The 23,441-nt window shown below is 50.4% G+C and overlaps 10 protein-coding genes across 10 annotated transcripts; 6 read left to right on the forward strand and 4 right to left on the reverse strand.

The window, feature by feature from the left end:
* The first annotated feature begins 120 nt into the window (after positions 1–120).
* On the forward strand, positions 121–1,712 carry CC77DRAFT_287873 (arylamine N-acetyltransferase 2). Its single transcript, XM_018531065.1, has one exon. The coding sequence runs from the start codon at positions 385–387 to the stop codon at positions 1,456–1,458; it is 1,074 nt and encodes a 357-aa protein (XP_018382774.1). The 5' UTR covers positions 121–384; the 3' UTR covers positions 1,459–1,712.
* Positions 1,713–1,940: 228 nt separating this feature from the next.
* CC77DRAFT_1023483 (hypothetical protein) lies at positions 1,941–2,959 on the reverse strand. The gene has a single exon (XM_018525672.1). It carries the CDS (start codon positions 2,660–2,662, stop codon positions 2,144–2,146), a length of 519 nt encoding a protein of 172 aa, XP_018382775.1. The 5' UTR covers positions 2,663–2,959; the 3' UTR covers positions 1,941–2,143.
* A 973-nt stretch (positions 2,960–3,932) lies between these two features.
* CC77DRAFT_288339 (hypothetical protein) lies at positions 3,933–4,861 on the forward strand. Its single transcript, XM_018531067.1, has 2 exons — positions 3,933–4,272; positions 4,322–4,861. Exons 1-2 carry the CDS (start codon positions 4,185–4,187, stop codon positions 4,774–4,776), a joined length of 543 nt encoding a protein of 180 aa, XP_018382776.1. The 5' UTR covers positions 3,933–4,184; the 3' UTR covers positions 4,777–4,861.
* Positions 4,862–4,922: 61 nt separating this feature from the next.
* Positions 4,923–6,264, reverse strand: CC77DRAFT_1075919 (hypothetical protein; the record flags this gene model as incomplete). Its single annotated transcript, XM_018529236.1, has 5 exons — positions 4,923–5,562; positions 5,638–5,876; positions 5,930–5,966; positions 6,057–6,167; positions 6,228–6,264. The coding sequence occupies 5 exons, from the start codon at positions 6,262–6,264 to the stop codon at positions 5,237–5,239; spliced, it is 750 nt and encodes a 249-aa protein (XP_018382777.1). The 3' UTR covers positions 4,923–5,236.
* Positions 6,265–7,116: 852 nt separating this feature from the next.
* On the forward strand, positions 7,117–9,763 carry CC77DRAFT_1052869 (hypothetical protein; the record flags this gene model as incomplete). The annotated part of the gene is made up of 4 exons (XM_018527716.1): positions 7,117–7,213; positions 7,259–7,887; positions 7,935–8,657; positions 8,768–9,763. The coding sequence occupies 4 exons, from the start codon at positions 7,117–7,119 to the stop codon at positions 9,407–9,409; spliced, it is 2,091 nt and encodes a 696-aa protein (XP_018382778.1). The 3' UTR covers positions 9,410–9,763.
* Positions 9,764–10,064: 301 nt separating this feature from the next.
* CC77DRAFT_942480 (cytochrome P450) lies at positions 10,065–11,842 on the forward strand (the record flags this gene model as incomplete). The annotated part of the gene is made up of 2 exons (XM_018534863.1): positions 10,065–10,532; positions 10,598–11,842. 2 exons carry the CDS (start codon positions 10,065–10,067, stop codon positions 11,840–11,842), a joined length of 1,713 nt encoding a protein of 570 aa, XP_018382779.1.
* Positions 11,843–14,171: 2,329 nt separating this feature from the next.
* CC77DRAFT_288365 (transferase) lies at positions 14,172–16,421 on the forward strand. The gene has a single exon (XM_018531068.1). The coding sequence runs from the start codon at positions 14,389–14,391 to the stop codon at positions 16,024–16,026; it is 1,638 nt and encodes a 545-aa protein (XP_018382780.1). The 5' UTR covers positions 14,172–14,388; the 3' UTR covers positions 16,027–16,421.
* Positions 16,422–17,459: 1,038 nt separating this feature from the next.
* On the forward strand, positions 17,460–18,358 carry CC77DRAFT_942593 (short chain dehydrogenase; the record flags this gene model as incomplete). The annotated part of the gene is made up of 4 exons (XM_018534872.1): positions 17,460–17,626; positions 17,672–17,749; positions 17,797–17,878; positions 17,924–18,358. 4 exons carry the CDS (start codon positions 17,460–17,462, stop codon positions 18,356–18,358), a joined length of 762 nt encoding a protein of 253 aa, XP_018382781.1.
* Positions 18,359–18,684: 326 nt separating this feature from the next.
* CC77DRAFT_969928 (cytochrome P450) lies at positions 18,685–20,529 on the reverse strand. Its single transcript, XM_018535802.1, has 2 exons — positions 19,238–20,529; positions 18,685–19,172 (listed from the first exon to the last, which is right to left on the reverse strand). Exons 1-2 carry the CDS (start codon positions 20,468–20,470, stop codon positions 18,828–18,830), a joined length of 1,578 nt encoding a protein of 525 aa, XP_018382782.1. The 5' UTR covers positions 20,471–20,529; the 3' UTR covers positions 18,685–18,827.
* Positions 20,530–21,058: 529 nt separating this feature from the next.
* On the reverse strand, positions 21,059–23,297 carry CC77DRAFT_1023491 (LAG1-domain-containing protein). The gene is made up of 3 exons (XM_018525673.1): positions 22,742–23,297; positions 21,874–22,620; positions 21,059–21,811 (listed from the first exon to the last, which is right to left on the reverse strand). The coding sequence occupies exons 1-3, from the start codon at positions 22,925–22,927 to the stop codon at positions 21,293–21,295; spliced, it is 1,452 nt and encodes a 483-aa protein (XP_018382783.1). The 5' UTR covers positions 22,928–23,297; the 3' UTR covers positions 21,059–21,292.
* Between the last annotated feature and the right edge of the window lie 144 nt (positions 23,298–23,441).

A 23,441-nucleotide genomic window follows, 5' to 3' on the forward strand; every position in this document is an offset into this window, starting at 1 on the left:
TTGTATTTTGTATGTAAATAGAGTTTACGAACCCAAATTGTATGTCGTTCAAACTCAAAAATGCTGCCTACAGAACGGAAGGCAGAGGCCGGACGAGGCTGACAGCTCAACACAATGAAGCCTGCCGTAATTACGTCCGTGCACCACCACGTCGAAAAAGGCGACACATCCATTAGTTTCTGCTGATGTCCATAAGGAACATCACTCTAGACACATGGTCAGAACAGATAATGCGGCCGAAAGCGCCCCACTATCCAAAACGCCAATGAGTCTTCAGCTAGTACCACGTCGGACCTTTCTTCTGAGTCACACCCCGATCTCAGGAGCATAGAAATAGAAAATACCTACTTAGACATCGAGCTTCTTTCACTCTGAATCCTCACCATGGCCTTTCCATCAGTTTTCAGCGAGGATCAGATTGTGTCGTTCCTCAAACACATTGGTCTTTCCTCGTTACTCCAGCAGCAGAGATTCTCAGGCAATGCCGCTCAGGATCTTCATTTCCTCCAACAGCTGCATACACATACCATCGCTGCCATTCCGTACGAAAACCTCTGGCTCCACTACAACCCTACTCACACGAACAACATCAAGCCGCAGGAAACATTCAACAGCGTCATTACCAATAGGCGCGGGCGCGGCGGCTATTGTTTCCAGGTATCAATCTTCTTCAATCACATGCTACGTGGACTAGGCTTCCCGGCCTATCTCGCTCCCGTGAGAATCAGGCATCGTCTAGATGGTGTTCCGCAGGGTGACTACAGCGGCTGGGTGCACCTCGTCAATCTCATCAGCTTAGCAGACGGCACCAAATGGGCCCTCGACGTTGGTTTTGGCGGCGACGGTCCTACAGCGCCCATGCAGCTTGCTCATGATTATCCAAAAACAAATTTAGGAAGCCAGGAGGTTCGACTCTGGCATGATTGGATCCCTGCACAGTTGCACCGGACGGAGGGGACCAAGCTCTGGATCTACCAGTACCGCAATGGCCCTGAGCATGCGTGGAATTCGTTCTACGCGTTCTCTGAAGAAGAAGCCATGGAGGCGGATTTCCACAATCTCAATTGGTATACTGGCTCGCACCCGGAGAGCTTCCAGACGTTCACTTGTATCATTGTAAAATTCCTGCGACGCGCGAAGTCCGATGTTAGAGATAGCGACCAAGAGATTTACGGCAAGCGCATGCTGGTCAACGGCGTTGTCAAAGAGAATCTGGGAGGGAGGACCACGGTTGTGGAAGACTGTATGACCGAGGAGCAGAGAATACATGCTCTAGAAAAGTGGTTTGGCATAATGTTAACAGAAGAAGAGAAGGCCGGTATCAGAGGCTGGGTAACTGAGCTCAGGGGCGACGGCAGCGAAGGTGTAGTAGCAGGAATGAGGACGAGAAGCGAAAATTGGGAGGTCTGCAGAGGGAAGGATGGGTGGTGGAAGTGGAATGGACCGGCTGCTGAATGACAGACGGAACTTCCCAAGTTCAGTTCGCGGATTTGTTGTTATCAGCGCGGGCATCAACCCAACAGGCTTTCACAGAGATTCACTGTTACGGTTTATGCTGGAAGGACATTGCGCGTGTCACATACAGAGTCGCTATCAGTCAGGCTAGTCTAATCTGACATCGAACCGATATCTGTGCACGTGTATACCTCATCATCATAATTATCAAAGTGTATCAAAAGAAAAAAAAATCTAAAAGCTAAATTATCTTTCTTTATCCTAATATTGTAGGTGTTCTAGCACTTAGAGAGTGATATCATTATATAATCTGAACAAAGGCTTCTATAGAAGGGGTACCAATATAATCGAAACCTTCGCCTAGCTTCCCAACAGCATATTCGCAAAGTCAAGAAGTCTCCAACGTTGATAGAATAGCTCTAGGTGTACTGAACTCAGAGCCAGGGATAGTCAAGTTCATAAATAGTGTAGTAGGATAGACATTCGTTCGCGCCTTTATGTAGCTGCACTAAGACATGTACAGGTATATTACACAACAGTGTTCAAACGCTTTTTCTAAGAGCCAAAAATTATCTGCTAACAAAGGAGTGTAAATGCGCGTCTCATAGACCGCCGCCAAATGAGTGTGGGGGTTCGCGACTGCCATAACTCCCATCACGGGGTATAGCCTGAGATCTCTCCAAATCGTCTAGCTCTGCTTAAAGCCGTACTCGAAAAACTCCTGGCCCAAACGTTCCTGGCGGCCGTTGGCAGAGAAGTAAGTAAAAAAGCTGGATCTACCATGATCCTCCAGAGTTGCACCTGTGGAGGTGAACTCCTCAGCCCAAGTCAGGACAAACTGAATCTTCTCGTTTGTTCTTGCGACAACAGCGTTGAATGTTGCTGTCACGATGCCATCGACGCTGTTGACGAAACTCTGGTCGATTTTGAACGGGCCCCAAGCAAATGAGCCGTCGCCTTTAACAAGATTGCCAGCCACATGCCCTTCTTTGCCTCCGTTGGTGGTGGTGTATCTGTAGCTGATCTCCCAAAGCCAGGTGGTACCCGCTGCAAGGCCGTGTACAGCCTTCTTCAAGCCGACTTGAATCGTTCGCTTCTGGTATGGAGAGCCGATGAGGTAGCGTTTGGCCAGATGGACATCATTGGCGGCGTCGCGCTGAGTAATTGCGCGAGTTACGCCAGCCTTGTCGGAGAGATCAATACCCATGTCGAGGGGAGCTGTCGAGGAGATCTCTCGGACTGCGATTGCATCTACAGAGTTGGAGGTAGGAGCGCACAGCCCAGTAGAAATTGCGCTAATAGCAAGAAGGGTTGACATCAATGTCTTAGTGTTGATGAAGAGCATCTTGAATAGAGAAGAGGTTTCGATTGTAAGGTGATTGTCGAAGCGATTGACCGTTGAAGTGAGTTATGATGCTGAATTTGATATCGAATGATACGGGTGATTCTGCTTGCATTTTATATTCGCTGAGATTCCCGGATGGCTGCGGAATCAGTCTGCGTCCTCTCACCAGTGAATCGATGCTTACCCAAGGCTGTGAGTGTTTGTGCTCATTGTAAAGGTTGTTACCAACAAAATACGAGAAGCAAGCCCGTGCAGCCACAATACGAGGCCGTACCCCAGGGCTGTTCCTTGAATATTGCGTTCGGCAAGTAAATAACATTGTCTTCTTGAAAGGGACCTAAGATCTTATGCATATATATATATAAGCTGTTCGGCAAGGGTTTCGCTTGCTGTTGCGGAAGTTTAAAATGCAACCTTCCGGTGTAATAACATCTACTCGCTTAATACTAGTCAAGATATCTTTTAGCGATTAACAATTAGCGTTGTAACGGCCGTGCTAGCTTCTAGTAATATGTCTGAGTAAGATTCGCGCGATGTAATACTTACGGTTGTTCGTGCGTTTGCGTAACTGTGCGGTGTAGTTTTAACTATAATGTTAGTATGTGTGCACATGCTGTTTTTGTTACTTTAGTTTAACTCTTAACATTTATCACGGGTGATCTCTTTTGTAATTTGTATGTAAACAGGGAGCAGAGGCCGGACGGGGCTGACTCGGGAATCGCTCGCTTACTTAGATAAGCGTGCACGTTCCATCGCGTTCCTGGTCTCCTTCCCGCGCCCAAACATCACAACTCACCATTCCAAGCATGGTTTTACCAAGACCATCGGCAATGATAGCAAGTCTAGCTTGCTTTCTGCTACTTTCCAAACAACTCCTTGATCGAACGCGAACATATACGACTGTCTATTTGTCGATGATATGACACGAGCTTATTCATATCGTTCGATAACCTGAAAAGCTCTGGGTAGCTTGACCGCATCATGCGGAACAGACATGCCACATTGTTGCCTCGTGAGGGTACGACCGACTGACTATCTCAGCCCGAAATCCAGTTGTCATGCGGGACACTACCTTGCCCTTTTTGTTGTCACTGTCAAGTCGCTATGAACGCTGCGACGTGACTAGGCCCTGGATACGATTAATCAACGCTGGCACTGCATCATGCATCGCTCACTGACCTCATTAACTTTAGCCTCCGTCGATCGCATATCACGATCGATTTTAGTCGTTATTCGCCTCTATTAACAACATTTTCCTTCGTCTGAGATCCTGACTATAAGCTCAACTCGATGGGCTCGACAATCGATATCGGCAGCTTGACAGCCACGTACTCGACACTCGTTGTGCTACCTGATCCTAATAACCAGAGCCAGAGATCTCACAATGGTGTTGCTGTTCCACAGCGACAACAGCTACGTATGTGGGGATGACGACAAACACGCAGAGGCAAAAAGAGGCGGTCAACGTAGAGGTACGTTTGCGCATTTCGTATGTAACACGGGATCTAATTTAGAGATTAGAACAGGAAGCGGATGCGATGACCGCCCTCTGGCACGGAAGCGATCCCATTCGACTTTACTCCGCGAAAACATATCTCGACCATCCTACAAGCCCTAGCCTACCAGATCCGAATTATATACCACACATACCATACATGCCATTAGGCACGCGTCAAACACGACTTGGAGACAACCTGCCAATACCGGTTGTACTGCCAAACTTGGGTGGTGTGTCGGGTTTGGTGGTCGCTCAAGCCGAAGACGAAAGTGACGAGGAGAGTGACAAAGGCAAGGCAGAAAATGACAAACCAAAGTCAATTCATCGAAAGACGTTGATAGGTATCTATATCTATAAGACGACGATAACAGATGACTGGAGGCAGGAACTAGCAAGCGCAGGCAATGATTTAACGAAGAAGGCTATCTGGAAGTACCCATTTGTCGCCCCCCAGAAGATCAATTCCCCTCCTGCTTAGCCATAGTGTCGCGGCTCGCGGATCAGATGCGCCAGCTCCACGCACAGGCTTGCCAAGCAGTAGCTGAAAGAACGGCCGATGCCTATTCCAATCAGCAACACCCACAGTGATCGCGAATAATATGATTAGACTTCAAATAAACATTGACCCAACGCCTACCCAGACAAGGCTAATAACTGCCTATCAACGGCAGCTCTAAAGTTGTGGAGCCAATCATATCATAACAGGGCTTGTCTAAGGTTTGCTTTTGACTCCTTTCGTCAAGCCAGCCACTGCGATATCGCGATAGCATTACTTCAGTTCTGGTACGTTATTGAGATGTACATGCAATCCCCACGAGTCCATTGATTGACGCTCGATGCGGTAGTAACTGCTTTGTATACAACCACGTCCAGGTATTCGACAAGAGTATCTTCGACCTAAGCTGGTCATTGAGGCAGCCCCCAATTTGTGGCTGCAGTCAGGCCCCCAATACAGCCACAGTCTTGGCTGCATAGCCGTATCCGGCGAAGAAAGTGTTATCAGGAGTCGCAATCCTTCTTGTCACTTTTGGCGTTAGGAGAACCAGGGGATGCTGGTACAGACTGTTGACAAGAGAGTGCCACAGAGTGCAGCGACCCCGGTGGCGTTCTTCCAGACGGTCAGGCGCCAATTGGACTTCGGTAGTTCGGAGACTATGATTCGTGAGTCTTGCCTGAAGTACTCGGGGGCGTTCAGATAGGCAGGTAGAATGCACAGCATTGTTAAAGAGCCGTGCCTTCGCGCGCATGAGGAGAAGCTTCTTATCTATCATTTGTCTATTTCGTCCTTTTCCCCATCTCATTCAGGGTTGTTTCCATTTGTTACACTCGTTACACTCACTCTGACTGGAGGTGTGCCTATGATGGAGGATTATACTACCTGTTACTGGCGGAACGGTACAGTGGCGGACGGGTTTGAGCCTTGTCACAACGACCAATATTCCATGTGTATGGATCGTCGTTACGATTCCAATGATGTTTGCCAGTCCAACGGTCTCATCTGGAATCCATACCCAACACGTGATGAACCATGGGGCAGCTTCTGGCGTACGACTTGCACCGATCAGACTTGGACAAGCCCTATGTGTATCAGCGTGTGTTCAACGACTACAGAGAGCTCGAATACTCTGTACCCTTGCGACGACGATAAGAGTATTGCGGAAATCCAATCTTTGGTACAGCAAGGCGATGCGGTAGAGGTGTCCGAGAAATGGTGCTGTCACGATGCTGGGTGCGATTGTTCACGAGGCGGGGGTGTACCGTTATTGGCTTTGGACGTATCGACAGCATCTTCCGCCACAACGTCACCGGCAGCGACATCTTCGACGATGACGTCTTCAGTAGCGACACCTTCGACAACCACATCGACAACTAGTTCCCCCACAGCAACGTTAGTTCCGGCAACAAGCAGTCATTCTGATCTCGGATTACCTCTTGGTGTGGGGCTTGGTGTGGGTTTGACAGCCATAGGTGTTATACTAGGAGGTTTGTGGTGGTTCATGAGGCGCAAAAAGCGGGTTTCTAATGCAGTCACTTTGGAATCGGCCAGCAAGCCAGAGTTACATGGAGAATCGATCAAAGGCGCAACATGGGACGTAAAGCCTGAAGAGTCTCAACAACATACCCAGCTATTTGCCGGAAAAACGGACGCGCCGCACGTCGAGATCGATGGTCGAGAGATACCCGTCGAAGCATCAGAGCATAGACTAGTGTGATGGAAGATTATGATGGATGATGCGTTGTGTCTCGGGTGTGGAGAAACACCAAAAGGACCTCATTGTAGTATGAATATTTCCAAGGCTGCCGTCTTCGTGGCTGGTGAGATCTGCCTCACGCGCGCCAATCTTCACAATTTACTGGTCATCCGTATTCAAGCGTCAGCAGGCTTCCAATCTTCTTGGCATGCCCAGTCTCGAGCTGGTCGCGATCAACAACTGCCGACGAAGTAGTAGAGCCATTGTTCATCGTAAGATGTATCTATCATGGCAGTCGGGCGAGAACAGACAGTAACATGAACCCGAGACCTCGTTACGGTGCTAACTTCATGAAGCGATTGACCATGCTGTCGTTTGCATTCTAACCTTAGTGTGATAGAGGCTTTCACTTCAAAAGTTCTTTGTTATGTTGTCATACAGAGGATCTTTTCTAGAGATAGCGACGGCCGCTTGCGTCGCGTCTTTGTCTACCTACCGAACAATGGGCAACTTCAGCACCAAAACGCTGACCTCGCTGCCAGTTTGGTATAGGAGGTCAGATCAAGCTATCAACAGTCGCACCATCGACGCAAAGAAGCCATAGACCGCTGTAACTCTCCAAAATAATGCCTCGATCTGGACCGCCATTCAGAGAACCGATCACGTACTTTAGATGGGACGCAAAAGAGTGGATCAGGCTCCATAGGACAGGATGGAGTATAGGTAAGAATATTATCTTCATACAGCCTCATATGCTGATATGGATAGGCGAAATGAACACAACAATCGATACACTCTGGCTCTTACATGCAGCGATTCGAGACTATTACATCGCTAGCCGAACTGCCGATCAGCGTCGACAACCTGGACTGCCAGCGCCAAATCCGATACCAGCACGACCTTATACCCCAGCAGATCTGATTCATGTACAGAATCATGGACAGCTACCCCAACCTGCAGGCACAGCCCCAGCCCCAATCCCAATTGCAGCTTCTGTTTCGGTTCCAGCTCCAGTTCCGGTTCCCGCTCCTGCTGCCGGCCCAGCCCCAGCACCGCCTTTGGGAGGAGCAGCTCATGAGCCAGTCGCACAAGGGGTAGATGCAGGAACACAAGCAGCTCAGGTGAATACGACAAATTTCCTGTATCAACCTAATCTCCGTACTGTGAATCAAGAATTGCCGCCGATGTTAAATATCGATGACGGTGAAGAAAAAGGTGAAAAGGAAAGAGCAGCAGCGAAGAGGCGCAGGATGCGTAGATTCGAAGACGCCGGGTTACGCGACCCTGGAAGAGAGGGGCGAAATTTGGAATGGAGGTGCGCGAACATACTTGGCCAAGGTACTACTGGAACTGTTACTCTCTGGGTTGGCGTTGACGAGTCGAGAACGATCGCAGAGGTAATTTGCTAATCGAGAAGCTAGTACTGAGCTAACGTGATTGTCAGAGGTTAGCAGTGAGAGACGTTGCCGTTGAATCACAGAAATGGATTGGGCCGATCTTCTGGCGCGACAAGTTACCGATGGAGCTTGCCATCCAGACACGGCTCGAGAGACGCAAGGCACATGAGCACCACGTGCATAGGTACCACGGTCATCGCATCGACGTAAAGAAACGACGCTTTCGTGTTTTCAATGAAGTTTGCGACATGGGTGACATCTGCCAGTCACTAGACTGGTATTCGCGTCAGTGGAGACGAAGACGTAATATGTTTCGATGGCAAAACTCTCATCCTGAGATCAGGAATATCTTGAGAGCACGTGGGGACATACCGGCATCAGGAATAGTAGATGTTGATCAACAAGAACAAGACTTGAAAGCAGTGAATGATTGGGCTTGGTATGCTTTCGGAAAGAAGCAGTTCCTGGAGGCGGGTAAGCCCGTACGTGCTGCCGTCCCTGGAGAACTGCCACTGCCAACCAACGTCCTTTTCGAAGAGTATGAGAACATGTCAGAGCTTGAAGATTGGCACGGCGATCCTCTCCCAGTAGATTTACCAGGAGTCATTCCAGAATGGTTTCTCTGGATAGTGTTTGACCAGCTTGTGGATGCCTTCACCATGTTGGGTTCGGGGCGCATCAATGAAGAAGACGATGACGTCGACTGGAACGAGATCGTGCATCGCGACGGCCATCTTGGGAATGTATTCGTGAAACCAGCCAATGGCGCTGTAGGTAAAGAGATCAACAAAGAAAACGGGCATCAATATCGTCAGTTTGGCGCACATGAGGTAATGCTCTTGTCACATTCCATATGTCGTTAGGGCTAACAACACGCTAGGCTCCTTCTATTGTCCTTGCAGACTTTGACCTCGCATTCTTCGACTTACAGTCAGGAAATGACGAGTACGCCGACAATCCTACGCATTATATGATGCGAAACCACCCTCTCGACGCTAAGGATGCTGGGGGAAGATACGCTCCAGAGATGTTTTGGTGCTACGAAGGTCACTACCTAGACGAAAGGCCTTCCGAAAAGATGACGGCCAGAACAGACGTCTGGCAAGTTGGACAGATGATGTGGAACCTGGCTATGAATTCACCCGGAAAAGATGGGTTTGTTCAGGAGCCGTTCACCTACACGGTGTCTGATGAAGGCGAAGGAATTGAAAAGCTTTTGAACGATGGCTCCGAATACGACATCCAAAAACACAAAGACGACTTGTTTTCCGGCAAGACGCCTTTCGAGGCTTCTAATATGTATAGCAGGACGCTCAAAGACACAATCATCCGGTGCATGGACTACCGGCAACACAAGAGAGCTAGCTTTGCGGATCTGAAACTTGTAACGAAGGAGTGGGCTGGGAAAGAACTTCCACCAGGCTCGAAAGCGAACGGCGATCTGATCATCTGCGTTTCAGAAGCTATGGAAGAGTTTGGGCTTGGACAGACATATGGGAGGAGCAAGAAGAGAAGGACATGAGGGGTACGTATGGCGGGAGGCCCCGCTTCGCCTCACCAACAATCCCCACCGTCGGCTGCACCCTCGCGAGCCGTCGCGCATACGATCTAGCAGGATTCCTGAAGACCACACTATGCTTTCGAAGAAAGTATCGTCGCATTGATGTCTGCAGACTATGGCATTCGCATCTTGCGTTCTGTTCACTGCAACCCCTACCTAGGTACCATGTCGCGATGTTTGCGAAGCATCCACACCCCTCGCCGAACACGGATCACAGTCCGCAATGCCAAGATGCAGAATTTTGCTTGACATGCAGGAAGTACGAGCCTTTAGCGAATCAGTGAGAAACAACGGCTGCATCTAGCTCAGACTTCTTCCAGGTTTTCTTTCGTGCCAAGTTTGGAGGTTGGACTATGATGGGCGGGAGGGTACTCACCCTTGTTTAATCTAATCTGATGCCATCTTATCTGATGATCACCTACCATATTGATGCTGATGCCATGTCCGACATCACGCCGAAACCACTGCGCTGTCTCACGCGATAGGTCAGAGGCGCCGATGACATGATGTCGCATTTCAATGGGGCCGGTGTTGTTCTCGCGATGCTTGTTGCACGGTACATAGGAGCGTTTCGCCCGTCTCTGTCAGCAAGTACGGCACTTCTCTCGCGGTAAACATGGCGTTATCGAACTTGCTTTCGTCTCAGGAATCGGCGAAGTCAGATGCGCTCTTCGAATGGAAATTCCTCGTATTCGCGGTAGTTCCACTTGTCATAGCCTACTACCTACGGACCACCAAGGCCAAGACTTCCGATCTCGCGCAATATTCTCACTTCCCACAACCTGAACCAGCAGATCCTATTCGGGGTCATTGGGCATGGGTTGAGAAGATTGCGGGGGAAGGTGATCCTCGACGCCAATTCGATGAGATGCTGTATGAACAGGCGGAAAAGCTTGGATTCCCTCCAGTTCTCTTTGTCGACTTCCGCCCGATCGAAAAGTTCCCAATACTATTTGTGCTGGACAACGATGTTGCTGAGCAAGTCACCAAGCCGAACAAAGCCTTCAGGACTAGTATGCCCAAGCACCCTGCTATCCAGCAATTAGCTCCTCTTGTTGGTGCAAGATCTCTGGTCACCACTGATGTAAGTCAGCCTTCTTGAGCCTCTCTTACGATTTCGGGTGTCCAGGAACTAATCATTGACTACAGGGAGATGAATGGAATGCACTCTACAAGCGCATACGCCCTGGCTTTCAACCCAGTCATCTTCTTGGTCTAGTTGATGTCATCTTGGACAAATCCGAGACCTTTATCGAGCTCATGGAACAGAAGGCCGCCTCCGGCGACACGTTCACACTCGGCCCATACACGACAAATTTAGTCTTTGACATCATTGGTATTGTAACATTCGACATGGATCTCAACGCGCAGATTGATGGAAAACAGTCCGAGGTCCTCCTTACCTACCGCGCCCTTTCTGAAGCGTTCAATAAACGCCCCTTCGGAGGGGTAGGTTGGCGCGATTACTTCTCTGCCAACGAACGCGAGATCCGATCAAAGGACAAGAAACTTGACAGCATTCTCAAAGCCGAGATTAGGAGACAGCACAAAGCTTTAGTGTCCGGCACCACCGATACGAAGATCAAGAACAAGAGTGTAGCGACTCTCAGCCTTCACGGTGTGGACAAGTTGACATCTCAAATCATCCAGCAAACTAGCGATACACTGCGCGGCTTCCTCTTCGCCGGTCACGACACTACTTCCATCCTGCTCCAATGGGCGTTCTACGAGCTACATATACATCCATCTGCTGCAAAGACCCTCAAGGAGGAGCTTGACTCTGTGTTCGGTCCAAACACCCACCCCTCTGCTGTCGTCAAGGCCTTACGGAGTTCGGAAGCTGGTGCTCTGCTGTATAAGTTGCCTTACACAGACGCCGTGATCAAGGAAACGCTACGCTTGCATCCACCTGGCACAACTGCACGCATGGCTCCATCCTTATCGAATACCATGCTCACTCTTCCCGACGGAAATACACTCTGCGTCGACGGGCTGTGCGTGACACCGCGCGCGTACATCATCCAGCGTCATCCCAAGACCTTCGGCGACACCCGCGACGACTTCAATCCCGAGCGATGGCTCGGTGAGGAAGGCAAGAAGATTCCTGAAAGCAGTTTCAGGCCGTACGAACGCGGGCCTCGGCGATGCACCGGGTCTGAACTGGCCAACCTAGAGACGAAGATCATCATTGTGTGTGTAGCAAGGCACTTCGACCTTGTCAAGCAAGGGCTTGGTGAGCTGGATTTGGACGAAAAGGGTGAGGTGCAGGTTGATGAGAAGGGTAAGGCGAAGACAAAGGGAACCATGTTCTCGACACATCAGGTTACTGCAAAGCCAGTTGATGGTATGGAGATCAAGGTGAGAATCAAGAGATTGGATGAGGTGATGGATTAAATACAACGCTCATCTTGCACTGAGTGATTGGCGTTGACATTGGTCTACTCTATAAGCTTATGCTGCGATCACGAACAGCAGAAAATGATAGATAGGACAAGACAGACATCTCAACGATACGCAGCAGCCCTGGCCAGAACATAGCGCGGGTACACATGTTCTCAGTCAATCTCAGTGCTGCATGGAGTATCGAATGTGCAGAGTGTAGATGGGGATGTAATCTTGGGTATAGGTCCATCATCCTCGCTAAGATGAGAGGGGACCCACATATACCCCAGAATGCGCCATCCTTGGCAGTCGTGTGACAGGCGCGCTGACATATTGCTTTTACAGTCATCGTCTACCTCTGTGGGGAGTAGTTGGGTAGGCAGGCGAACAATCGGGGTGTGCATAAGAGCTCCGGGGTCAGATGGGTGGTTCGCGCTAACAACGCGGGAGGGTCGGGTCGTCGCCACACGGCCCAGCCCAAGTTATTAGGTGCTTCTCAACGACTCTGATGGGCGATCTTCTTCTCATTCTAGCCGCATCCTTTGATCACGCGCTGGACGTTAACAAAAGCATTTTCTTGCTTGAAGTTTCCCACGTATTGGCATTGCAGCAGCATGAGCAGATATTTGTTTCTTTTGATGTCCGACGGCCCCACGCCTCCGATGCAAACAGCATATTCTACAATGGGAATAGGATTCTGAGATGCTTGTACGTGACTTTGCTCAGTGCTCTCGAGTGCTATGTGTGGACAGGAGGTATAAAAGGTGTACAGACTCTCTAGTAAGTCAGTATAAGCCTTCTACTACTTTGCTTTAACCTTCTATCTTGGATTACCATTCCCGCATTCACCTGACAGCCGCCATGGACTCCTTTCCTCGTCCTTTTCACATCGCAATCAAAGGCCGCTTTATAGTTCGCCCTGAGCTATGCTCCGAAGGCGATTCCGACCAGAAATATGCGATGTTGGGAGAGTCTGGCGACAAAGGGAGTGCTGCGACTTTCACCCTACGCGGCGGTATCCTGTGCCGTGGTGACGAATGGGCAATGGGAAGGCCCATCGCCGGTCCGCCGCCGATGATCCCCATGCCAGCTGTATGGGTCAGGGATCTCGGGTCGGTGCATCGAATGGCTGTTGCTCCCAGTCCACACGGCATAACATTTGTGAACGAGGGTATGTTAGACACTTTCTAACATGCTTTCCGAAATTTCCCATTCTAAGATCGCTACAGGCCCAAGCTTTGGCATGCTGGAAGAGGCCGGACCCAGGGTCTTCAGTTTGCCCTCGCACAGTGAGTCATGACGGTGTTTACGTTACTAGGTTTCAGTTACTAAGTGTATGCAGTGCAAGGCGGTGAGGATGCATTGCAATTGCATCTTGTCGACTAGGCAATTTTAGCAGGAATGGTTGGGTTTTGGGGCGGGTTGCATCGGCTAAGAGTAAGAAGATGCTCAGGTGTGTCAGACTGCCTAAGTGTAGTCTCAGCGCACTACCTAACTTATCAACATTACGTAGCAATTATAAGCGCCTACCTAACACACAATCGCATCTCTCTCTGTTCTCATAAGGAAGTTTGACGAAATTGCTCCTTCAGTTCCGCCACTTCGATTTGTGGATGCCTCTAATCGAATCCAATTCTTTCTTCTGGTTTATTGTAAACAGTATCTTTCAGTGTTTCCCATGTGATGGCAAGACTTGGCACCGCTGTCTAGCGAGAGAGTATCGCCTTCATCTTCGTCCCTTACAGATTCTATTATCTCACGCCTTTATCCCCCGGACTGCTGCCTAAGATCCTCATCAGCGCTTATTACCCACCCTGGCCTTTCCACTAAGCAGTACCCAAGACCACACTTAAGTGCCTGTTATGGTCAGGGCACGTTTTGGGCACCTCAGCTACGGCAAGAGCGAAATAATCATACTTGCAGTGCCAGTGAAAGAATCGAAACAGAGTCGAACTGTGAAGATCGTGACGGATAAGGAGAGGGATGATGTGCGCATTTCAAGTTGGGGTTCGGGAAGATCTACAGGTTGGGCGATGCTGATTCGAGCCCGGGAATCTCCTCAAGGAACGAAACCACCAGATCGAGAGCTTATAAAGCAGCTTAATGACCAGCAACTGTGTTAAGTCAACATCCCATCTCAAATTTAAAAGGATCACGATTAAGAACCTTATCAGAACAACAATAGCAAATCCCATCCCGATACATCGGTGCTTGGGTTATCTTCCAGAAAGTCATAAAGAAGCGACGACATATGATAGATTTTGAGAAGATTCAATCATTATCAGTTTATGTTGGATCTACCGAATTTGGATCATCATGGTAGCTCGGATAATTTCAAAGTCGGTACAGGCCGAGGCCCCACTTCCAACCGGTGCCTGGTAGGTGTCCTCTTGACGATCTGATTGCGACGATGTTGTTGGACCTGTCGTTGGGATTTCGACGCCCGGAGTGACTATTTTCTACCGATCGAACCATTGATTGACGACTGAGCGGTTCACGTCGTCGGTACGTCTCCCGAGTACCCGGAAATTACATTGCGACCCACGTCGCCAGCTACCATGCCGCCCGAGGTGGATGTCAAAGTCACGACAACGGAACGCGTATTTCCCCAAAAGTCAAAGCAGCATGAACACGTAGTCCCACTGTCGCTGCTGGACGCAACCACAGCTAACTTTGCTCTTACAAACGCGATATGGCTCTTCGGGCCCCTTGATGAGCGGAATGTAGCAAACGTCACCGTCCACCTCCACCAAACACTCAGCATTGCGCTTACTTCGCATCCTCAATGGGCCGGCCAGTTGAAGTCCATTACTTTCGTCGACGATGCCTCGATACCCGCTGAGGCGAAGGAGTTCCCAGCCCACGCCCGCCGCTTCGGCCGCGTTTACGCGCACTTCGGGGCCTCCGTAGACGTCGGTGTGGAGTTTGTCTCAGCAACGAGCTCTGCCACCACGGACTCACTCTACCAAACAGAGCGCGTCAAAACTCAGCCACTTTGGAATCGCAAAGACGATAATCTCGGTAAATTTGTGCCTGTTGTTGACATTGCGCATGCTCTACAACCCAACGAGCCCGATGCCACGACGGGCTTGCGCAAGCCGATCATGGCTATCCAATGCACCACGTTGTCAGACGGTGGTTTTGTCCTCGCTGCTAAAACGGCGCATCCTTTCGCGGACATCACGGGTCTCATCCGCTTCGTCACGGACTGGGCGAGCGTGAGTACTGCCGTCATCAAGGGCCTGACCGCCCCGACCTTGACTCCCGTCTTTGAGCCGGCGCGTTTGGACAACCTCGCTGCAGGAAACATAAACGCCGAGGAGCCGGACCTGGCCATTATCAGTCGAGCGGAACGTCTGCCCTTGCACAGGTACGATTGGTGGGCTGCACCAGGAAATCCTCCCACGCCATTTCTTGATGCGGCCAAACTGGTGTCACCAGCAGGCAAGCCTATGCCATGGGCTGAGTGGAACTCTAATGCGCCTGTTTCTGACTATACCATTCATCTCAACACAAAGCAGGTCGATTTTCTCTCCAACGAAGCTACAAATGGTACTGACAGTAATGGCCCGAGAATCAGCAAGCATGATGCCGTGTTGGCACACATCTGGTCCTGCATTGTGCGCGCACGTCAACTCGGAAAGGATGACGGCCCTGTACATTGCGATCTTGTACTTGGCCTTCGATCCGCTTTCAATCTGGGTGAAGACTTTCTGGGTTCACCAATCATCATGATGAATATTGAGCTGCCAGGCTCTGAAGTCGGCCGCGAACAAACAAGCAACGCTACCTCATCAATGGTTGCCATTACCCGAAAAATTCGGCATACAATTTCCACTGTCAGCGACCCAGCGAATCTTGCAGATCATCTTCATAGCGCTACGTATGAGAAGTCTCCTCAGCGTATATGGCAGGCATTTCTTGGCCGGCGTCATATTCTGGTGACAACCTGGGCGCGTGCCGGCATCTACGATGTCGACTTCGGTCTTGGCTCGCGCATACGATACGCGGACGGCATCGTGCCGAACTTAGACGGTTGTGTTCTCATCAAAGAAGCACCTCCACCTCCTGGACAGTTCCTGTCTGGATCTCGGCTGTCTTGGACCCGCAGCGGGGTGGATATCTCTGTCCATATCTGCACTGAGGACATGGAGCGATTGCTCAAGGATCCTTTGTTACTACCACGTCTTGATTAGATAGAGTCCATAAACCATGGAACAGATAAACTTACGCGAGGGGACGGTCCGGTGGTACACTTGGAAACGTATGAGATCTAAGAACTTCTTTACTGGACTAGACACTTGATGCGCCCTGATGGAGCTTAGGCGCTGCATTGAGCATTGGGATGGACTCATGTATGCGTTGCTCCAATCTCTGATGATGCGTTTGTACGGATGCTGTAAGATTGACCTCCTCGGCGCACATGGACATCTGCACCTAGAACTAGATGAGATGCCAGAATTGAGGCGCCTCGCAGCGCGAAGAGACCTTCGCTTTACATATATGTATAGTTTTAGCGTTGAATATACAACGAAATGCAGTACTTGCCTTTTGCCGAGTTCTCGCCCGGGTGTTGTCGTATCAGCATACGATATAACAAATGAGTGAGTGAGCGTGCGAGTATGTGTCGGGAGTGATCGCGAGATTCAGTTCGAGCGCAGCTGGAGGCGGGGAAGCCCAGCGCCAGGAACCCATGCATGCGCCATTAACCAATTTCCATGATCTCTCACAGCATCGTATACTGGCGCTATTCCCCTCGATGAGCAGACTGTGATCGGTGGTAGAGGAGTTGGAGACTGGCCTAGTCATGCGCCTAAGGATCACAGCTTACTTCGTGCTTGATTGAAGCTAGTAAGCCATGGGTAGCCTGGGTCCATTGTCATATATACGTTCCGATTTGGAACTTAGTTTGTTATGCCTCAGACCAGCCTATCATGGAGTCCCAACTTCAAAATCCGCAATTCGTGGTCGTCCAACCGCATATCCGTCCCCTCAGTCTGAAGCAAGATAGCACCCGACGTTCTTGTTGTGGAGTTCACCTAGCCGCTGTCATCACGTTGTCAACAGCGGCTCAAAGTAGAGCTTGAATATTCTTTACAACACGTGCATGAACTAAGTCGTGTGGTCGGTGATGCCAACGCCGATTGATCGAGGATGCATACAGCCGAACTGCGTTCCCATGGGGCGGAATCCTAATCCCGCGGGTGATCTACCAACCCTGTACATTGACCCCGCATCACGCTACATCGTGAAGACGGAATGCCTGCTAATGCGATATTTATAATGGTCGGTGAAGGTGATTGGGGATCTGGCTGCACATTTTGTACCAGAGACAGTTTCATATTACCGCAGAACCATGTCGACGCCTAAAGTTGGTCGCTGTGTAGGCGAGTTTGCAATGCCATCAAGACCTAGGCTGCCTTGCATTTCAACCAGCAATGCTACCATGGCCCATAAACAACGAGCTGTTTTTGGATCCCGCAATCTGTACACACAATACGCAAGACGAGGCTCTCAAGTGGAGGGTATCGCAAACATAGGTAAACCGTCTAACGTCTCTTCGAACACACCATCAGCATCTTTCAAGAACAAGGACAATGATAAAAACAAACGATCGCTAAGCGAAAGAATGAGCCTCGTGGGTAAGACCACCGTCATCACGGGGGGCGCTCGTGGGATAGGTCTATCTTTGGTTGAAGCTGTTGCGGAGGCGGGTGGAGATGTGGCAGTTCTCGACGTGCTAGAGAAGCCGCAGACTGATTTGTCTACTCTTGGCATCAAAGCCAAGTACTATCGGTAAGATTCCACTTCCAAATAGAGTGGCGTTTCTAATCTCGATAGTACCGATGTAACCAAGATGGACGCTTTAGAAGAAACGTTTCGTCAGATCAACATTGACTTTGGGCGCATCGATAACTGGTAGGTCTTGTCTGGACAGAGTGTTGACTTGATGCTAAATCCGCAAGTGTCACTGCCGCAGGGATAGTGGCCGACAAGTCGTTCTTCGACCACTCTTGGGAAGAATGCGAGAACCTTCTCAAGGTTAATGTAAGCTTTCTCGATTGTAATTCTACCATGTACTAACATTGAAAGGTCCTTGGAACATTCTTCTGTGCACAGCTCGCCGCGAAAGCGATCAAAGACCAAGGCTCTGGTGGCAGCCTTGTGTTCATTGCTTCAATCGCATCCCACATAGCCCTTCCACTGCAACGGCTTCCCATGTATGGAGCAACCAAGGGCGCGGTGCGAGTGATGATGAAACAGCTGGCTGTTGAGCTGGCACCGCTCAAAATCCGTGTCAATACTGTCTCACCAGGATTCATCCGTACAGATATGACAGATCTCTGCGCGACGCAACAGCCAGAACTGTATTCTGTGTTTAGTTCTGCCCCGCCGATGGGACGGATTGGCGAGACGAGTGACATAACAGGCGCTGTGAACTACCTTCTGAGCGATGCATCCTCGTACACGACTGGGGCAGATATTCCCATCACGGGCGGTTTAATCGCTGGACGGATTGCGAATTGAGACCGTACATAGCAACGTCTTGGGTTACCAGTCGTCTTGATGTCGCATAACCCATCTGTATGTATCTCCTATAGTACGGGTTAGTCTAGCTTTTTCTGCCTGTCGTTTGAGTGGCATGTCGAGAGGTGTCCTATACGCGCTGTTAGTAGCTTGGATGCTGATCTAGTGCTCGATCCTGAATTCGATATCGAATTTGATAATTCCAGGACCACCGCCGAAGTTCCAGAATAGAGTGGCGTCCAACAATGTTTGACCAGTGGTTCATTCTTGTTTGTGATTGCATTGTAAAACCATGAATAGCACTGAGAGTCGGACATGGACAAGTTGGTCTTGTAAAAGGCCGGCAGATCTGATAGGGACGAGGAAAAACGACCAGGAACTCTGCGTATCACAGCAAAACGACAGAACATACGCCAAGATCTAGTCTATATAAGAAAAACCCGCCAGTCTTCCCTTTTCTTTCTGACCCTTACTTCCGCTCCCTCTTCCGAATATGCACCTTTAGTGGCGGTTTCTCCCACAGTCCAAAAATCTTTTGCTTCTCCCACTCTTCCATGCCCTCTCCCAACTCCAGATCAAAATTCCACACGAGCAACGCAATAATCAGCCTCATCTCCAAGAACGCCAAATTCCTCCCAATACAATCCCGTCTACCGTACGAAAATGGCTTATGCACATCGCGGCGGTCGTCATGGAATGGCGAGGAGGGATCATTGTATTCCTCTGGTAGCCAGCGTTCCGGATGGAAGGATAGCGGGTCGTGGAAGTTGAGGGGGGAGTGGTATGCAGCAAGCTGATGAACGCCGACACGTGTCTGCAATCTGTTAACAAATACCGCTTCTTCGAGTGAGAAGTACCCAGGATGGTTGTAAACTTTACCTCGGGAGGGATCAAGTGTCCGGCAACAGGGGTTGGCGGACCATCGTTTGTGATGCGCAATAACACCAAAGGAATCGAGGGAAAAATGCGCATCGCTTCATTCAGACAAGCCAACATATACGGACAGCGCGCGTTGACCTCTTTGAAGTTGATGTCTTCAGCCGTATCAAAGGCACTGCGGACCTCCTCCGTCACCTTCTTGTACGTCGTCGGGTTTTTCAAGAGGTAGTACGTGACTCCCAGAAGCACCGTAGCCGTCGTTTCTGAGCCAGCGACCATGAGTAAATCCGCATTATGCACCAGCTCCTCATCCGTCAACTCGTGTTCCTCGCCGCGGGAGCGCAATATGAAGTCCATAAAGTCCCCTCGATCGGCCTGTTCTTTCCCCTTGATACGGCTCATGGCAAGCGACGCAGCATACTCCTGATGCTCCTTCCTCGACTGCTGCATTTTATTTCCAAGCATCAGATTAAAAAGACTCATTAACAAGGGAAACGAGGTCGCCAGGACCAAAACAGGCATGATCCGTAACATGCGATCAATCTTCTCAATCCACGCATTTGACCGGCCCGTTTCCAGACCATCTAGCGACTTGCCGAAACAGAGATCGGCGATGAGATCGAACGTTGTGAGATTGTACCAACGCGCCATGTCGACCGTCTTGCCACCAGCAGCAGCAGCAGCAGCAGCAGAAGAAGAAGCCGCGCATTCCGAGAGACGCTGCATGAGCAAGTCGATGTAAACCCTGATCAACCTCTCCTGCTGAGCCAATGCCTTTTCCGAAAACGCAGGCAACATGGCCCTGCGCATACGGAAGTGGTTGCTCGCGTCCGCCGCAATGACTTGATTCGGATTAACCGAGTTTGGCGGAAAATACTTGCGCAGCTCCGCGTGGCCGTGTCCGTAAATGTCCTTCCACGCACTGGGATGGATAAACGATAGCTCATTCACACCGTGCCGTACTACTTCGCCGTGCTTGCGGTGTTCCTCCGCCATCTGCAAGTCGAGGTCGCCGCGCATGTGGCGCAGGGTGCGGGTAAAGCCAAAGGCGATCCATAGCTTTGGGCCGGGATATTTGGCCAGAGGGTGGAAATACAGGTTATAGATTATGAGGGCGAGGCTTCTGAGGATATGGAAAAGGAGAGCGGTGCCCAGTATAATTGCGATGCCTCGTGGTGATAGAAAGTTGAAAGAGCCGAGTTTCGCGACGACGGCTTGTAGGGCGCCTGCCATTTTACGGGGATCTTGTATGTTGATTAGCTTCTACAGAGCCGCTGCCAGATGTGTCGACCTTATATCCAAAGTTGGACTCGAATTGAAACGCATGTTGGGGTAAGCCGGCCACTAGCTAGTCGTGCGTATGCACTCGGGTTCGCACTTCGTACTCGCACTCGCAAAGCGTATGCACTGCCGATCTGTACCTCCACGTGCAAATCAGCTCGCAGCGACAGCCATCCAAGACTGTCTAGTGTCAGCAATGTGCATGGGCAAAAACTGATCTTCGTACGGTTGGGAAAAGCCATTCGAGATGGAATCTCCATGTTTCGTCCTGATGGCAATGGGTGCGTCTGAGTTCAAAGCAGTACAAGTCGTTCAAGCTGTTTGTACAGCAGGCTGGAGCAAGACAGTGGGTGCCGCAGCAGTAACAAGGGAGGCACCTAACGTTCACCTCGCACGATATGTCTTTTGGAGGAACTCGCGCTCATTCCATGCACTCGTATCTGCCTGGCTGTGTCCTTGCTTGCCCGATTAGTCCTGCGACATCCGAGCGAAACGCATATCCTTGGGAAGAAATTCTGCCAAGGAGACCCATATATGAATGTCGTGACTATTACAAGTTGTATTATTATCTTATGTATTTCATCAGCTCTCCTCTCGCGTTAAACACACGACAAGGAGAATACCTCTGTGTAAAAGTGCTTCCAATCGAAACCGCCGTCCGAGCCACGGTGAGTCAGATCAACTGTTCAGCGCTCCATAGTCCCACTTCTAGACCCCTTTACCAATCCCATATACCATCATCGTCTCCATCATTATTACTTTCCGTCATGTCTTTCATTGCTTCCCGCCCTTCCGTTGCTTGACCCTCGACCCAATGCTGTCCGCACCGCTCGCCTGCAGCCCCGACCCGTTCGCAGGTGTTCTGGGCGCATCTTCCACCTTCTCGAGCTCCTTCTCCAACCCCTCAAACTCGGCGTCCGCCTCGGGCCCCTCCTTGATCAACTTGTCCTTCTCCTCAACTTCCTCATCCGTCGGCGCATACTCACTGCGATCATCGTCCGCATCCTTGTATACCACAAACCTATACGCGATCCTGCAAATGAAGAACCACCAGAACAGGTTGACTGCCTGCAGCGAGGCAAGCAGGGCAAAGGTGATGTACTGGCTGATCCAGCACTTGTATTGTTGCGTTTCCCAGTTGAGTTCAAAGGGACCAACGGTTTTGAAGGTTGTGAGAATGGACCAGATGATCTTGAGGTTAATGTAGTGACGCGTGTAGCCCCAGACGCACATGAAGACGAAGAAGTAAGGACCGACAATGGGGGAGTCGATGTAATTTAGGCACTTTGACGTCTGTTTTGTTATTAGCACACGTCTTTCTCTTTCTCCCCGTATCGTCGCGAGAAAAAACTTACAGCAAGGAAGAAGTCGCTGACATCATGCGTGATATACACGGCAATGCCCATGTACGTAAAATGGAACCTGTACGACAACCAAATCAAAGACACGGTAATGACATGATGCGCAACCAGCTCCTTGAAGTCTTTCCTCGGCTTCTCCAGCATCAAGAGCAACACAATAGCCTGCTGCGCCCAATAACTCGCCTGCAGCAGATAGTACGCCTTGACAACCGCCTCGTGTGTCCGATGCGGAAAGCCTTCGTACATGCCAATAGGATTAAAGTACCACACGGGCGTGCGGCTCATGATCCAGATACCAAACGGACCATACAGAGCAAAGTACAGCGCGGTGTAAGCCTGCTCCATGAAGCGAGACTGCTTGTCGCGGTTCCGTATACCGAGTTTAATCGCAATGGGCCGGATGAGGCGCTGCATGCAGAACTCGCGTGTAAAGCTCAGCACGATGATGTAGAAGCCGACAAAAGCAAAGTCGCGACCGCCCTTGCCGTAATGCTGCGGGCCATTGGGGTCGGAGCGCACGTGTTCGGGGATGAGGGGGTCGTCGCGTGCGAGCGGGTAGGAGAGGAAGAGGCAGGCGGACAGCGGGTTCGATTCGTAGGGGTAGATGGCGTAGAGCGAGATGATGGTTAGTCCGAGGACGAGAGGGAGCAGCCATGTGTGGCGGATGCAGAGGCGTTTTGCTTTGGAGAGGAGACGGCGGGTTGAGCGTCGTTTGGAGCGGCGGGTAGATTTGTCTGATCTCTGCAAAAGAAAAGAAGAAAACGGCCGGTCAGCAACTTTATTTCCAGTGTCACCATCCATCGCCCATGTTGTACGTATCTACGTTGATGTCCTAGGGAAAGAAAAGAAACTGGCAACGTACCGGATCCATGGTGCTTGGACTGTTCAGCGGCGGGGTGCTCGTCCGATGTGTCGCCAACGCTCCTACATCGACATCGCCGGGTACATCAGAGCCCAGCGCACTAGATTTTCTTCTCCGCCTGGGTGCGCCGTTGACTCCTGTATTGTGTGGCAGTGCGCCGTTGAGTGGAGGGAACGGTTCCGTCATTGTGAGTGTCGAGAGGAGGACAAGTAGCGCTGATCCGCAAAGGTCCACGGGTGGAGAAAGCGCAACAGTCCGCAAGGGTCCAACTTCTGTGTACAAGCTGAATTACGGACGAAACAGCTGTGTAAGAGAGAGAGAGAGAGGGAGAGAAAGGGAAAACAAAACGGGACCACTTCCAGAACAGAAAAGAGGTTCAGTCCAAAGTAAAAGTTGCGGTCTGTCTGCAAGTCATGTAGGAAAAAAAGTGGATGTTGTCGCTTCTCCTTTCCAGCTCTCCCGAGGCTCGCCGCAGCTTCGCTGGTGTCGGAAATTGCTTGGGAAGACAGCGTTGCAGTGGAGCTCTTGGCACATTTCATACTGGCAGGGATTTAAGTGCGCGCGTGTCGATCTGCCACGAGACTCGAGTAGTAATCAGGCGGGCCAGGGGTAAGACTTATGTCAGCTGGGGCGTGGTGCTCTTTTGAACAAACTTGGGTTCGGAAATGCACAGAGCACCGAGATCCGAGCAAACGACTAG

Source organism: Alternaria alternata (genome assembly GCF_001642055.1).
Source record: "Alternaria alternata strain SRC1lrK2f unplaced genomic scaffold CC77scaffold_19, whole genome shotgun sequence".
Lineage (NCBI taxonomy): Eukaryota > Fungi > Ascomycota > Dothideomycetes > Pleosporales > Pleosporaceae > Alternaria > Alternaria alternata.